Below are 16685 nucleotides of genomic sequence, written 5' to 3' on the forward strand. Positions count from 1 at the left end.
CCTATTGTGAAACTGTATGCATATGTATTTGAGAGAGAGATAAAAAGAGACCTGAAGTTCTCAGAGGCACGCATGCCTTTTTTTGAGGAGAGCAATCTCTGCGTGCGTCCAGTGCTGTAATAAACATACCAAGCTTTACAACTTTTACAAAGTTGTGAGGTTTTCTTCTTTTATCCACAAAACATGGCCAGCAACAAACCCTCACACAGGCTGCTGTGCACCACTGGCATTTGTTGGGACAAACCCAGGGCATATCAAAAGCATCTCTGGCTCCATCCCTGACTCCAGAGGGCTCTGGGACCTGTGGAGAGGGAGATGTTTGCACTACTATTTAACCTCTGTCTAATGCAAACCGAACCTCCTGAAGGCCTCTTTCAGGATGCTGTCTGCAAAGGAGGGTAGGGAAAAGGAGAACCTCAGTCTCCTGCACATCCTAGTTAATTGTTTACATGTTTAACAAAATGTACTGCACCAAATCTTCACAGACGTTTGGTGGCAAATGTCAGACTGTAATGACACCTCTTATAATATAATAAAGAATCATCCAGAAAGCTGCCTGCATTATTTGGGAATGGGACTCAGATTTGATAAGTGGATCAAAATTAGTTTAATGATTCCCTGTTTAGCCTTTAAATCCACTCATAACGTGACATTGTATTTCCAATTAGGGAATGAAAATGTTGATTAAACATTTCTGTCATTTCAGATTACACATCACATGTTATTTCCTTATTATTAAAACTTTCATATTTTGAACATAAAAAGGAATTTGTAGAGTCAGGCACAGGGTTTAAGTTTTTATAATGAGCCATTCATCTTCAGGTCAGGTTCCATAATAACTAACTGCTACAAGTTAGTTCAGTGGGAGGAAAATTAAATGGAAATTAGAATAGCGGCTGAAGCTGTGTCATATTTGTACAGACTGAAGCATGATGGTATTTAAAGCGCCCAAACTCCTTGTGTCACCTCATTTCTACCTCTGCCACGACAATTTCATGAAGGCACACTGCAGAGCAGGCAGTTACCAAATAGCTACTGGCAGGGCATCTGACATGACAATCAAGGCTCAGAACTATTTTCTTAAGAGCAAATGACTCAAAACTCTTAATCAGAGGACAAGACTACAGTGGAGGAGATAGCACATTCTGGGGAACAGGCCTATGATAATTTTTTACTGAAAAATAAAAAAAATTCAGTAAAATTTCTTTTCCTATTATGTTCAGCTAGCATGGCTGCTGCTGGATGTTTCTCCCACAGAAAAACATTGTCAGGAAAGCAGGCAACATTATTTTTAGCTGTCCTGCTTTTCACAGCAACAGCAAGGTGTCACACTGCTAATCAATTCTCATGGTTGCTTCAAAGCAACAAAAATAGGGTCTGTCCCAACCCAGGTAATCCAGCACAGGGCTTGGTGTCTGGGGCACCTCCTCTGGAAAAAAGGAAAAAAAAAAACCCCACTTTACTTTAGTCTCAAAAGCACAGCAGTGGGAAAAGAACATCTCCAGTGTGCCTTAAGATTTACAGGGACTTTTCAGATGGAATGGCTACTATCAATCATCTCTGCACTCCCAGCAGGAAATTAGATTTCCTGTTGTTTAATGCTACAGTGCTTGACACAAGCCTATGAATTTGTAGTCCCAGTAGTGCTGCATTAAAAATCTGTACCGTGGACAAAGAGGGGAAGAATGCAGCAGAGAGAACATAGTTTCAGACACTACCTCTCTGGTTTTGACTGATTTTTAATTTAATGTTGTGTTTTAATCAGCAAATCAACTATGTGAAAGGACAAGCAATGTACATTTATGGAGCAAAAAAATCCTCATGACAGTCTTATCTACAGGAGGAACAATTTATGTCACTGTCACAAGCTGCCAACCAGGCCCATCATTCAATTCTTTAGAGGACTAAAAGTCTTCAGAGCTGCTTGTTTAAGCAATAAATTTGAGACATCCCATTCCTGATTGTTTTTATAGGGTGTTCTTCTGACCTCATTTCTGCTTTTCACTCATTTTTACCCTTTCTTTCTCTAGCTATTAGAATAAAGCAGTGGCCCATTGTCTCCATCAGAACAACAATTAATCCTTTGACAGTTCTGGGCACCTCTCTTATGGAAGGGCTCAAGGGACCTCAGAACTTGGGCCAAAGGGTGACCATTCCATCCCAGCTACATCAGACAGGTGGTTCTGAAGGTGGTTATTCACAGGCAGTTTTCTCCTTTTTGCCATCTAAATCTGATGGAAGCTTTAATCCTCACTGGAAACACAGAGTCACCTTCCTTGCCAGGCAAACTGCCTTATAAGCACCAGCTGAACAATCATGGATTTGAATAATGAATGTTGCCCAGTCTATCGGTATTAGGCTAAGTAAAATAAGAACCACAAACTACCATCTGTATGGATTAAAATAATAAAATATTAAATTAATAAATAAAAATCCCACCACACCAACTGCTTTTAACAAAGACATGGAGCATGAACTGCAGATTCACTGCTGGACAATTCTCAGCCCTTTGTGCCAGCCAAGCTTCTTCATCACACTTAAAGGTCAGGCATGCCTCATCTACATTTTATGTTCCACCTGAACTGAAATCAGAGCTGTGTGTTGCTTTCCAAGCCCATGAACCATCAGACTGTGAGATCAGAAATTTCCTTGAATGAGTTTTAGTCCCTGTGCAGCACCAAGATGGAGAGAGGTCTGAGGAGGATGGGCAATCACCTGCAGCTACTGCCCACCAGAGGACTAGCCAGAAAACCAGACAGAGAAGTCTTGGATACACCCTGTCTCTGCCTGTTCTTGCATGCTTGTGCCTGAGATCTGGGTAACTCATGCAGGACTTTTTCAGGGGGGTCTGATGGCACCAAGTATGAACATGGACATCTATGTGATCAACTAAGACAGCATCCTCTGCTACAAATAAAATTGCTAACAAATTACTTGATTCCTGCAGGGAAGGGCTGCCTTCGGTGGTGGCCCAGCAGCTGAATGCTGCACTCACCTCAACAAAGATGAAGCAGGGGATGATGGAATAACTTCTCTGGGTATTGTTTCCTAAAGCCATTTCTCATCACACTTCTTGGGGAGGCACTGTTCAAAACTTTATATCCTGAAAAAGAAAAAGACAGAGGTATTTCAGTATATTTCACATTTTTGCAAGCTCCAAAATTAGGTTCATTACATAGAGCACTGACCTAATAGACCAAGGACACAGTCTAGTAAGAACTTCAAGGTCTACCTGTGTACAAAACACCCTGAGAAAGCTCTACCCTTACAACACAATAGAATAGACAGACAGAGGTTACAAGATACATCATATACAGAGCCGAGGGTGATAAGGAATACAATAGTTTTCCTTAAATACAATCCCCTCCCAAGCAAAATATTCGTCTTCTGAATTGTAAAATCACATTTTTCAGCCCACTGACCTGCCTACAGTGTGTTTTAAACCAGGAGATTTTGGTAATTGACTTTTAAACTTGCACTTTGACAGATATGCTTACAGTACACTGACTGTACACATGATCAGAATGTTTATCTGTATAAATCTGCTCAAGATGACAGCATGTGTTATGCACAAAACCTCTCTCCCCATAACAAGCAAATGCAATGAAGACCTGGGTCTTTTCTGCAGAGTTTTTCTGTCCTGATATCAATTCACACATTAACACATCAAAATCTACCCACTTAGCGTTTATTCAGGCTACCGGCTATCTTCATTAACATGACCCTATAACACTGAGCTAAGACACTATTTTTGCATGAAAAGTAGAAGAAGCAGAGAAAAGAAGACTAACACAAATTTTACAGACAGTGTCTGTCTTTTTCTGCATGCATGAGGCAACAAATCAAGAAGCTAAATCTGGTTTAAATGCCTTTACAGGGAGACACAGAGTAGGAGGGAAGCTGGAAAAGCCCAGAGCTGCCAGGTGCAGGATTGCACAGAGCATGAGACACAGGAGAGAATCAAAATCCTCTGCTACCAATTTTAGCCCAAGCACAATAAGCAGCATCACAGATTCAGGTGGGTCCAGCCTCACTTGCAACACTCACACAGAAACTCTGCCCCGATGCCAAGCTCCTCCATGTGTCAGGGCCAGGCAGGAGGAGGGAGATGGAAACCAATGTATTTTGCAGAGGGTGCTTTGCACAGCATCCTCCTGTGACTCTCTGACCTCACTGGCACCTGGGTGGCAATTCAGACCTTGGCACATGGAGCCTGTGAGGTTCACAGAGAGGTCAGTGACTTGTCACCAGCTCTCAGCAGGGCTACTGGGAGAAATACCATGGTCAGGACAAGGGAGCTCACCTGAGGGGACAGGGTGGAGGAGCTGGATCAGCTGCCAGTACTTGCCACCTGCACCACGATGCAGGCTCTTGTCTCACCACCTGTGAACCGCTTAAGGTGTTCCTGATCTCAGCTCCTCACAGCTTGACCCACAGATGGAAAATACACAATGTATATAGTGGATTTAGGCACAGCAGAGCTACTGTGACTCCAGTGAGGCCACATTCTGTGTCAAGAAGAGCTTCTCAACTGCTAAGCATTGAGAAATACAGTTTCAGGGCAAAAAAAAACAGGCAGGAATGGCACCTGTGATGTACCTCAGACACTCCATCTTACACTGTATCCAATTCTAAAATACAAATATTCTCAAAACATCTCATTTTCCAAACAGACTTCAACTTTACATATTAAATAAAATGGGGTTTATCTCAGAGGTTAGTGTCATTGCTTTAAAAAAGACAAGGTAATCCAACCGCATTTGGACCCTGGGAAAAAATTAATAAATCAGCAGCTCATTTTATAACAGCACTTTTAATAACTCCAGCTCTTGTGCCCTGTGGCTTGGCAAACATAGAACCTGGTGGAACAGGAGGTTAAAGAGACAGAGCAGCCTACAGAGCCTTATTCAATGAAACTTTTCTAAGGTTAGACTAAGGTTAGAAATAACCAGGATTTTCCATACCACAATACTGTAGCCCCAAGCTATGCCTTCAGTTGCAGCTGATGTGTGTTCCTAACCAAAACAGAGGGTTGCAAGGCAATCCAATAATTTAAACACCATTCACAACAGATGACTGAAAGCAACTGAACAAACTGGCAAAGAAACTGAGGGTTCATAGTCATATAAAACTGCCTGATTTAACACTAGGGGACCCCTGATTTCACAGATGTTTATCACCATGGCTGTTCCTTTAAGTTTATTTTGCACCACTGGTTTAAAAAAAACTGCACTGGCTATGGGAAAGCATTTTACATGCCAGCTTCTCTCCTGTGTGATGACACATTTGTGTCAGGCTGAAGTAGGAAGAGACCAAATTGTTGCATGATCAGCTAATTCCCAGATTGTGGGAAAACCCTCAGCTACCAGTGCTTGGTCTTTTCATCAGGTTTACTTCACAAAAGAGTAAAGGGAAGCAAAGGTGCAGTCCTGGTGGGAGCATCATCTTTTGTCTCTCTTTAGCTGGCAATGAGTCCTCTAGGGATACTGACAACAAAACACAGATTACAGCAAACCCCAGATGCTTCAGCCTGCAGAGCAGCCAGAGAGAACTCAAGATTTTTACCAAAATTTATTTTACATCTTATTATGGTCCTTTGAGCAAAATTGAGTTCTCTCTTAGATAATAAGGTGTAAAAGAAATTTTGATAAAAATCTTGTTTTCTAATCCAGGCAGACCTCTTCACATTGAACAAACTTTTGGAATCCAAAGTCTCTCACCAAAGCAATGGCAAATAAAAGCTATAATATCATCATCAACTTTCTCCATTTATTATTTCTGTTTTTATCAATTTGACTGAATTCCTAAGGAACTCATGTGAAGGAAACTGTAAGTGTTTTTGGACCCCACTAGCTGTGACCTTTTCAGGCCTGCTATGTTATGATAGCATGAGAGTAGAACTGGCCAAATCTATTCTAACTAATTAGAATTCACTGTAGAGAGAATATTAATAATCTGAAGATTTGGTATTATGAGATGCTTCCACTCTTAAAACAATATGTGTAATTGTATAATGCAATATTTGTGAATTAATTAAAATTAGCTCTCATCTTGCTCAATTTACCTCACCTGTGCATTTTCAGAAAGCCCCATATCTACAGCAAAGGAGGTTATTGCCTGGCATCTCCTGGGAGAGCAAGCAGAGGCAGAGAATATAAATAAGTTAATTGAAAACTGAATGAAAAAGACAGCAAAGAAAAAGAGAATTCAAGCTGAAGAGATTTTCTTGCCACAGGGGTCTATCCAGGGGAATGGCTTTCAGAATGCCCCATTCAGGTATATTCTAAAGCCCTTTAAGTGAGCATGTGGCAGACAGCAAGAAGGACATATCTAGGACAAACCAGCATTCACTGAGCCTTAACAGTGTGAGTTCCTGCAGCAGCCACAGCACATTCAGCCGCTGTCCTGTGTGATCAGACATCAAAACAGTTAATTGTGGTCTATTCCTCTGGAGACCCTATGGTCAAACCTATGTTTTTTAAGCCATGTCCTGCATTGGTAGGAAGAGAAGATGAACAATGTATTTCACACATTGCCACAGTGGATGTCTGGGTTTCTGTGGAGAACCCTCAAACCAGCAATCCAGACATACTAACAGGCCCTGTTCATCACAGTTTTTAACTGCATTTCAGTTAAGTAGAATCAATGCTTGTTTGTTTTGCTGTAGGTCAGAGACCACCAGCCTGAAATCCAGGAGTTGCTACACAAACCACAGCAGCAGCAAAGCCACTGGCACATGTGGCATACCACCTCACAGGAGAATCCCAAATCTTCCCTGACCAGGAAAGAGGTGAGGATGGTAACCACTGCTCATTTGGTACCAGGATGTGATGCAAACACAAAAAAAATGGATTTCTGTCTCTTAGTTTCATGATCGTTTCAGCAGCAGCTAACATGCTTCCAAAACAATGTGTAAATATTATGTTAGAAGGAACACCAAGTATTTCTGTAACAATGTAAAAGATACTTGAAATGCATCAGTATTTCCTTATGCAAATTACTTGAACCTTACAGTAGCAATTTGCAGACCTCTGCTGGCAATTGGCTTCAAATTAAAAAGATCTTTACTCTCATTAAAAGATTAATTCTGTTTACAAGTAAAAAAATCATCAAAACCTCTGCACCGTTACATCAACGATCATTTTGCCCAAATGAAACACAAATTGCTTATGTCAAACCCCCGTTCAGTTAAGGAAACAAATTAAAAATAATACTGCTGCTAACAATGATTATCTAGGCTTTGGCAAAGAACTGTATCTTTATAATCACTATATATTATACTATCTCACAGATCTCACTGTTAAGGGGGGTCCTCTATTTCCTGTGGAGGGAAACAGCTGAAGCAATTTGCCAAACATCACAAATGACTCAATGTACAGGCTGAAGGAAGACAATTCTTCTCAGACTCCTGTCAGGCGCTCTGTCCACTTGACAACACAATCTCTGCACTTCAAATGTGCTTGCTAATTCCTGCACAAGAAATTGCACATTTCAGGAATACAGCTTTCTCTGATTGCTTGCTGCTGGAGCCAGCAGAACACACAGTGCAACCTTACAAAATGAGGGCTGATCAAACACTGCCACAGGATGCGACAGCCTCACGTTTTCTCTTTGTAATTTCACCTGCCATGTCCAAAGGTTCCACATTATCCCTGTCCAACTCTCCATGAGCATGCCTGCAGTTCTGAACAGGGTTGCAACAGAAAAATAGAGGGTTAAAATTCCTTCCCCAGAGCTCTCTTCCACATAAATTGAACTGATGCACAAAAAAGGGCCGAAGGAATAAAACGTAAGATTATACTGCAAAAGGCAGTCAGTAAATTCCAAGTAGAGACGTTACTGTTTTCAAAGTAATTGAAACCACAGTGGTAGCGTGAATCACTTCAAAAGCCAAACCACGTGACAAAAAGCACAAATGGCTTTGTGGCATAACATCTGCTTGCCAGCCTTGCACCCAAACACAAAGCAGACCGCTTCCGTGAAAACAGCAAAACTAAGAAAATAACAAAGGTTGCAACAATTACAAGGTACAGACAACTGGCACTCTGTTACCTCAGTGGCTCACAATGCACTAATTTTTACCTGTGTTGAAAATTGCAAGGCGAGATGTATTCTATTACCATCTGTATGGCAGTTGTCTTTTGCCAAGTGGGCAGTTTGCTTTATCTCTCTCTTTGAGTGACCACAATCACTCCTCCCTCCACAGCAGACATCTGCTGATAACAGACTATTAAATGTCACTGCATGACTGATAAGAACTATAACATCCCATTGTGAGATGCTCCACCCAGGGGGAGGAGCCAAGCATTGCTACCCAGATATAATCTGGAGGTTCTGAAACACCATGGGTTCTCCACTGGATTTCCCAGAGGAACAGCAGCTGCTTCTTCTTCCACTGGATCTTCGGAGGAAGAATACACCTTTTCTACAGAATCCTGCTCCAACAGAATCACACCTGACACTCCAGGAGGGCTAAAGCCACATATCCAGTTGGACTGCTACCAACACCCCACAGGGTGTCAGGTTGGGTTCTGACTCTGTCAGTGTTGTTTTAGTGTACTACATTGTTTATTTCATCCTTTTATTTTTCTTCCCTATAAAGAACTGCTATTTCCTGCTCCCATATTTTTGCCTGAGAGCCCCTTAATTTAAAATTTATAGCAATTCGGAGGGGTGGGGAGGGTTTACATTCTCCATTTCAGGGGAGGCTCCTACCTTCCTCAGCAGACTCCTGTCTTTCCAAACCAAGACAACCTGCCAAGGAGAAAGTTATCCTTTGGATTATGTTGCCCTTGAGGAAGTGTGCCCTACACACAACGGGGCTTGGGAAAAAGGCAAAACACTTATATCATCAAAGAACTCTTTACCCGTTCCCTGTGAACTGAGAGGCACAGGGACACCAACACCACAGCCACTAAACCAGTAACATGGTGTGAGACTGGAGAAAATGCCTGTCCAAACCTGAGTGTCTGAGTCATGCTTCATCTTTAGCTGTTAAATGTGAAGTTGTCTAGTGGCAATAAACAAATAAACAAATGTGTGCTAAGCTTCAGGCCTCGGCTGGTGGCTGTCTCCAAGGGCACTCCTGTGTGAGCAGCACAATGTCCCACTTTGCCAGAACACATAAAAGGGGAACTGAACTGGCAAAGCAGAAGCTCAGTTTACTGAATATAGATCTCACTCCAGAATACAATTTATTATAAACTCTCCTGGTTTCTGCCAAGAGAACAATACCATTCAATAGGTATGCCATTCAAATAAATTGCCCTGTCAGTGAAAGCGCTCCTTACAGGTGTCTTCACAGGCTCCTGGCCAAAAAACTAATTACATATCACTAATAGCAGCCAAAAAAAAAGGAATAAAAACAATATGCAAAATAAATCCACACATGTTCACCACTACATAAAAAAATATTTTGCAGCATTTAAGGCAGAAAATTTTTTCTTTCTCTGATGAGAATTCTAACTCTTTTCTGCTAGCAGAAGTCACATCTTCACATTCAGCACTTGACACAGAACAGTGATACATAAGTAATACAGTTCACAGCATATCTGAAATTATATCTGTTAGTAGATAGCCCATCTGGTTATGAAAAAAGCTACATTAATAACTATCTTGATTCCTAAATTCATTATTTTAAAAATGTGTTGCTGAATCCCTGGTGTCAAAGCAGATTTTGATACCTGGAAGAAAGTGATGCCTCAGATTTCAAGGGTTGTTAGGGTTGTTTTCCCTTGTTACCAGCTTCATGTAGAAAATATCACATGACTGAGTGGTAAATAACAGTATAAAGTCCATGGATAGGCAGACTGATAAAAGTTCTGCATCACTTATATCTTCAAGAGAGTTCAAGAATTATGTCAGCACAGCAGAGGGCCTCTAACAATGTCTCACTGTGGGGAAGAAAGTGAAATTTCAATGCCACAGCTTCTGTCAACAGAATTTTCATTTACACCTGTTGGCCAAAATTTTATAGATGTCAAAGAGAACCCAAACATATCTGAGTGAATAGCAGGTATGTGCATACTAATATCCAGAAAGCCAATAAAAATGGCCACAAGCCCAGTTCTGAACCCTCTCAAATCCATGGACCTCTCCTTGTAAAGCAGGTCTGGAACCATCATCATGGTTGGTCTGCTCCATTTGGTGAGACACTGAATTCCTTTTGAAATTTTTCATTGTATCACTTACCTGGTGTTGTTTTGAATGAAATCCACTGAAACGTGGTGTCACATCAGCAAAACCATATGAATAAAAGGTTTTACCTGCTATAGCTGACAATGCTCCTCTCCTTATTGCAAAAGGATTAGTGGTACATGATAAATGAAGAAGGAATCTGACTAATTTCATTAGAGAATTCTTTAAAAAAATAATAAGCAGTCTCCAGAAAAAAAAAAAACAAAACCCAAAACCACTAAGTTTATCCATGCAATTACAAGACTGTCCTGCTCCTAACTGTCCTTTAAGTAAAAAAAAAACCCAACTGCTCTAGATCTCATTTCAGCCTTTCAAACTTTAAAGTGAATCTAAATGAAACACTTGCGGGAAGAAGAAAGACTATTTCTGGCCTCCACCCATCCCAGCTGAAGGCACATCACCTTTATTTAGACCAATCACCTTGTGATCTTTTCTGAACAAACACAAAAGGCAATTTCAGGTTGTTTCTTTTATTTCTGACTGATTAAAACTCCATCCACCTCTAATGGTATTTAAAGCAATAAAATTGCAGGTGTGGTCAGCATTAATGTAACTCTTCCTGTACATAAAGGATTCTGAATTACAGAGATAAATTGCATAATCAAGGTAATGGAAATGTAGCAGGATATTGTTCTAAAAGCAACATAGCTGAGATCCAGAACTGCACTCATTGAGTTAATTAGTCATGGGCTTGAGATATAGGTACTCTGTTTACGCTAAATCACCACCTGTAAACTATTCCAGGAGAGCTCTACATTGAGAGTCTCCTTTGCATAACTCACAAAAAAAAAATCAACATCATTTCTGATTTGCACCTATACGCTTGCAAGTTTCTGGCTGGAAACCGAAAATCCCCAAGGTTCTTGGGATACTATCATGAAGGGCTTGTGACCAAATTTTACCCTCTGAAACTAGTTCAATTCTGTTTGGTGAGTCCCCATGCAAAGGACCAACAGGCATTGAGGAAACTGAACAATTTCAACAGGAGAAAACCAGCAGCCTCCACCTCAGGCTCTAAATTGGTGAAAAAGGAGGGAGACCAATATTGAAGAAAAAGAAGAAAGCAAAAGAAAACTTCAAGAATACAGCAGGTAACAGTAGAATGGTGCAGATGAGAGGAAAATTGAATGAACTACACGAAAACTCCTATGGGATGGAGGGTAGGAGAGTAAAACAGACCACAGCTTTTCCCTGTGAGGTAAAAGCACAGGACTGAAAATTTTGTCTATCACTAAAATAGACTCTGGAAAACCCTCTACCCTCACCCTCCCAAAAGCAGTAGCGTTTTGCCAAAGATAATTTAATGTTATTTTAAAATTATTAAAATACTGTATCATAAGAAAAAAATATTCAAAGGCATTTTCTTAATTCATAAATTTGTACTTTACTCCAGAAAACTGGTTTTCTTTTTTTCTTTACAAAACCTTAGCCAACTGTTTGACTGAAACCTATTGAGCTATTAAAAAAACCAATTGGCTGCTTATGTGTTAGCAAGAATGAGAAATATTTTCATTTATAATGGAGCTTCACAGCTCTGCACAGACCTAATTTTGGGAAAGCCAACCCAATATTAAAAACGTATTTCAAAAATATGTGCTGCATGGTGCTTTTGTACACCACATCTGCTGAGCCTAAGCCCAAGCAAGCTGCTGATCCACCCATTTAAGTGCAGGGATGAAGCTTGTGCAAAGTGCCAGCTACTCTCAGGCCTCAGATGGACATCTGTGAGTAAATTCCCAAACCCCTCTCCTCTCACTACCCTTCTATGACAGCTTAGGAAGCCAACACTTTGAGGGGGTGTTCACAGAGGTCTCAGTATAAAGATCAACAGGCAGAAATATTGAAATGAACATGGGAAGGAACAGAGCACAGCAACGCTAGACAGGGTAAGGGGATGAAAATCAGGTGATTAACGTGGTTGTATTTATTTCTGATTTTTTTTTCCAGGGGATGAATTCTGCATTGGAAATTTCCTCTCAAAATCATGGTGAGCTGGTTTAAAAACTGGTCATGTAATAGGCACAAGCCAGTGGACTCCAGATAGAAAGAAAAAACCCATTCATTTTGTCCCCTCAGGGCTCAGCAAACTGTGTGAGTATTGATTGCGGGCTGTAATATTATGAAAGTAAACAAACAACTGCCTCTCCACAGTGTAGCCTTTGGCGCCGAGGTCCAGGGGCAGGGCCTCCTGCTCCTCTTGTATTCTGGAATTCACATTGGCAGTGGGGCTGTCAGGGACACGCAAGGACTGCACAGACTCTGGCAAACCCAGCAGCAAGCTCAATCTCATGTGAATCTTTTGTTGCTTCACTTGGTTTATAAACCTCCACCTTCATCCCTTGCCAAGACAGACAATTCTGTCTCTAGCATTCCTGCTCTTTTCCCTCATAAAAAAACACCTTGGCAGAAGCTCTCCTTAATAGCAATGAAAAACAATTTTTTTGCTTTCCTCTTTTCTTTATCTGTGTCCATTATGCAGCCAAGGGAAGTATAACCCCCATCAAGTATAATCCCCATATCCCAAATTTGCCCACTTGTAAGGACAGTACTAAGCACAGCTCATGCAGTTTATGTGGGCCTCATAAACACTCCCTGGATGGAAAGCCAAGAATTTAAGAACATATTGTTATACTACTACATTTTAAAAGAAAAGAACTACTTATTAGTCCAAATCTATTTATTACTATAAAAAACACAGCCAACTATAAAAAAAAAACATTTCTGAATTTACAGACCTTGTAATACCTCTCCCTTCTCTGTACTGTTATGCTATCCACAGACTCCTCCGTGAATCCTGCTTAGTCTGGAAGAGAAGAGAGGGTCATGGCACAGGTGTTCTCCAAGAGAAAAGCACCAGGGCTGATGGTGAAAGCTTGTTCCTCTTTAGTGCACTCAACACCTCTTTGGTGGGTGGGATAGATTGATTGGCTCTGGTACCACCCTATATTCAGTAGATTTCAGGCCTCCGCTATTGTGCCATGCCCGCTGTTTCCCATGCTGCCATTCACACAGTTAATTTTTAAAAGAATAGAGACTTGTTTGTTCTACTCCATAGTCAGAGAAACTGATGAGGGTCATTATAAAAATAGGCACTAAATTACACAACAATATAAAAGCAATCTAAAGCTAAAACTGATCAGGTAATGCCACTCCTTCAGACAACTGCTGTAAGAGTTAAAAGAGCAGAACAAAGCTTTAGGCAAGTCCTGAACACCAAGGTCTGACAAACCCTTGTCCTTGCAGAATTATTTCAGAACCTGTGCTCCTACTAGAAAAGGCAACAGCATTTGTCTGGCTGCAAGGCCACAAACCTGTTTTGATGGATAAGGATGCCCTAGATTTTGATAGACTGAAAAACATGGTTTTTCACCTATGAATCCAGCAAGGCTGCTGCAAACACTTCTATGGATTTAAGCTCCTCATTAGGGCCAAGCCTTGGTATTCTTTGAGGTCTGTGCTCTTCCCTGTGCAGTTTTGTCTCATGACACCTACAGAGGCCTCAGAGAAGCTCACACAGACATGGTTTGAGATATTGGGCATTTGATTTTTAAAGCCAATACAGTCTACACAAACAACTGAGCTGTTAAAATTAAAGTGGCTCATTCCACAAAGACAAATTCTGAATTTCCTGTAGCTGAGATCTTAATGCTACTTCTAAGAGTGTGATGTTACTGAAATGACATTCTGTAAGAGTTTTAATGAGACACGTACCTACATCATGAGACATGACCATTTCAGGTCAACTCTATACAGAAAGTTAGCCAGGAGTATTTTGTGGACACTTACACACCAGCATGAGTGTGTGCTCATACAAATTCATATAAACTCAAATGCTACTGGAGCCCGCAAATTGCATGAGAGACTATGGTTGAAACTAAAGGGAACAATTTTGCATGCAATCTGACTTGATCAGAATATGATTGAACAGTCATTTGAACACTAAAAGCTGTCAGAGGCATATAAAATATACCATCATGTCCTGTGCTGTTTGCTGCCATCCTTCCAAGCAGACCATCAGAACATCATGTCTTGTTTAATAGCCCTCTACTGCTGATGCACAGCTCTCACCTCTAAAACACCATTATTCTAATTTTCAAAAATTAACTGATTAGCTCTTTAAAAATGGAAAAATTACTTCCAGCAAATTGGTATAAGGCTGCATATCACACATACATACAGCATTTTTGCATAGAGGAAACTGTTTTTTACAAAAAATTTGTTATTTTCTGCCCATCCAAGGGCCACCAATTTATGCACTGCTTTTTTAAAATACCCCAAAGACAGCGTTAGGCAAAGGTGCAGTCACCCCATTCACAACATTGAAGGACTTATGAACTCTGTTAAAACTCAGATTATCACAGAAAGCAGTTCTAGATTTGGCTGATGTATGTGCAGTCGCTGCTTCTAGTGCTCAAAACATAACATTTTATAAATGCACAAGAGTTATTTCTCTAGGTATGCATAAACACATTAAAAAATATTGAAATACTATATTCCCTAATCTACTAAGCAAAATCAATATTAATAGTATGAAATATACATATTCTCACAAAGAAAATTATTTTCTGATTTGCAGATAATGCAGTTTCAAATTTGATCTTCTTTCTCTGCTTCCCTTAGTTCATATTTTTCTCCCGTCACCTCAGCCATGAGAACTGACATAATAAAATAACTGACATAATAAAAAAACATTGCACCACTGTGTGTTCGCATATGTGACAGCACAAACAAAACAGGAACAGGGAAAAGAAAAGCCAAGAAATGCCAAATCATTAATACCCATGGCACTGGAATGGATTATACACTGCAGCAAATACAGCACCCTGGAATGGATTATAATTGTATATATCTTGTATGTGCGTCCCTTCTTTCCCTCCTATGAGCAAGTCCTCAGCCCCTGATTCTCTTTCACTACCTGCCTCCTTAGGGTAGCTGTCCTAAGAGCAGGTGTCACTCTCTGCACCTGCTCTCCAGTGGTTTTTAAACACAACATTATGCAGCTGCTCTGGGCCCTTTAATTCCTGGTGAACTCCCAGTACTGCCAGAGTCACAGGCTTTCCCCAGCATCTTCATTTTAATCCATCAGTTTTTGTAAGCATCAAATTTAGTGTGAGCCCCAGAAAGACGAGAGATGGGCTGGGACTGAGAGACTGAGGGCACCAGGTTTTATCTATTTTCTTGCGCTGATCTACCCTTCCAAATACCCCAGCATGATAATTTCTGAAGCACTGCACTGCTGCTTCCACTCCCTCCACAGCCTTTGTGCCAATCAAAGGTGCCACAAGCTCCCGCCCCTTGTGCGCACGCTGCAAAGGCAGCAGTTTTGTACAGCTTTGTCTCTTCCTAGCCCTAGGATTTTTTCTTTAGCCTATAATCATCTGTTTTCCTCCCAAAGACTCCTATTTTTCTGCCTCAGGCCATGTAGCTCACATATTTCCAAGTCCTAAAATTAGATGCAAGGCCGTTCGCCACAGCTGTTCTACGTGCAGCACGCAGGTCTTGGCTACATCTGTGGTTTACCACAGCAATCCCCAAACTTCTGCAATTGCAAACAGCACCAGGGGAAAAAAATCTGAGATGTCCACCCCACCTTCCCAAGGTACCACCATCCCAACATATTATGCAACTTGTAAAACGTACAGAAAAAGTAAAAACCTGTAAGCTAGAGATGAAATAAACATAGTTTTAAAATTTATTAATCGCACAAACCCACATTTTTCCACACCTCAGGGGACTGTTTTATGCACACCTTGATGTGCATGCACCCTGCTTTGGAGACCAATGGTTTAACAGACCACAGACAGAGCCTGAGAATCTCTCCTGACCTAAATATGCTTTTATTTGGCACATGGCCTTTCTTCCAACATAACTCTCACATTTCAATATTACTTTTAAAGCTTGCAGAAGCCAATGTGCCTCCTCAGAACCATGATTTGTGGCTGCAGGGGATACATCTAACTCTGCTTTTATAGTCACCCACTGAGCAGCTGCACGGAAAGCTTGCACAGCATTTCTCATCCAGCCATGGCAAGGCAAGTACTTCATTTAAGAAGTCATTCAGAGCACATATTTTTATTTCAAGGGCCCAATTTCACAGGCAAGCCTGCTTAAAGTTTTGGGGTCAGCTCAGTAGTTTCCTAAGGGACAACTCTGTATTTCTCATTGCACCTTTATTTTTCTTCTTTTATTCCAGCAGCAAAGAGTGCTCCAATATTCTCAATGACGAATTTCAGCAATTCCTTAACAGGAACACCAGAACTTGTGAACTTCTTCTCTTCTAAGTGAAGAATGGGTTAAGCCATAAGTCTCTGTCCACCCCACTGCTTTGGCAACAACTTGGGTGAGGCACTGCATTTCCTAAGTGCTGCCTTCAAAATTTCCCACCTCAGCTCCACAATCTCACAGTGGATTTGCTTATAGGTTTTTTGATAATGCACCGAACTTTTAATTTATTTTGCTGCAAAACTGATCTTAAATTTCACTCTCTC

General features: G+C 40.8%; 1 protein-coding gene across 1 annotated transcript in view; it reads right to left on the reverse strand.

Annotated features, from left to right (window-relative positions):
• Positions 1-16685, reverse strand: part of PLPPR1 (phospholipid phosphatase related 1) — a 119318-nt gene that overhangs the window by 59234 nt on the left and 43399 nt on the right. The window contains exon 2 of the mRNA XM_054285846.1: positions 2996-3103. Coding sequence (XP_054141821.1) covers positions 2996-3058 — 63 coding nt within the window. The 5' untranslated portion in view covers positions 3059-3103. The remainder of the gene's footprint in view (positions 1-2995; positions 3104-16685) is intronic.

The sequence above is a fragment of the Melozone crissalis genome, unplaced genomic scaffold, assembly GCF_028551555.1.
Source record: "Melozone crissalis strain CALT ecotype California unplaced genomic scaffold, PUWL_Pcris_2 ptg000005l_1, whole genome shotgun sequence".
NCBI classification, from domain to species: domain Eukaryota; kingdom Metazoa; phylum Chordata; class Aves; order Passeriformes; family Passerellidae; genus Melozone; species Melozone crissalis.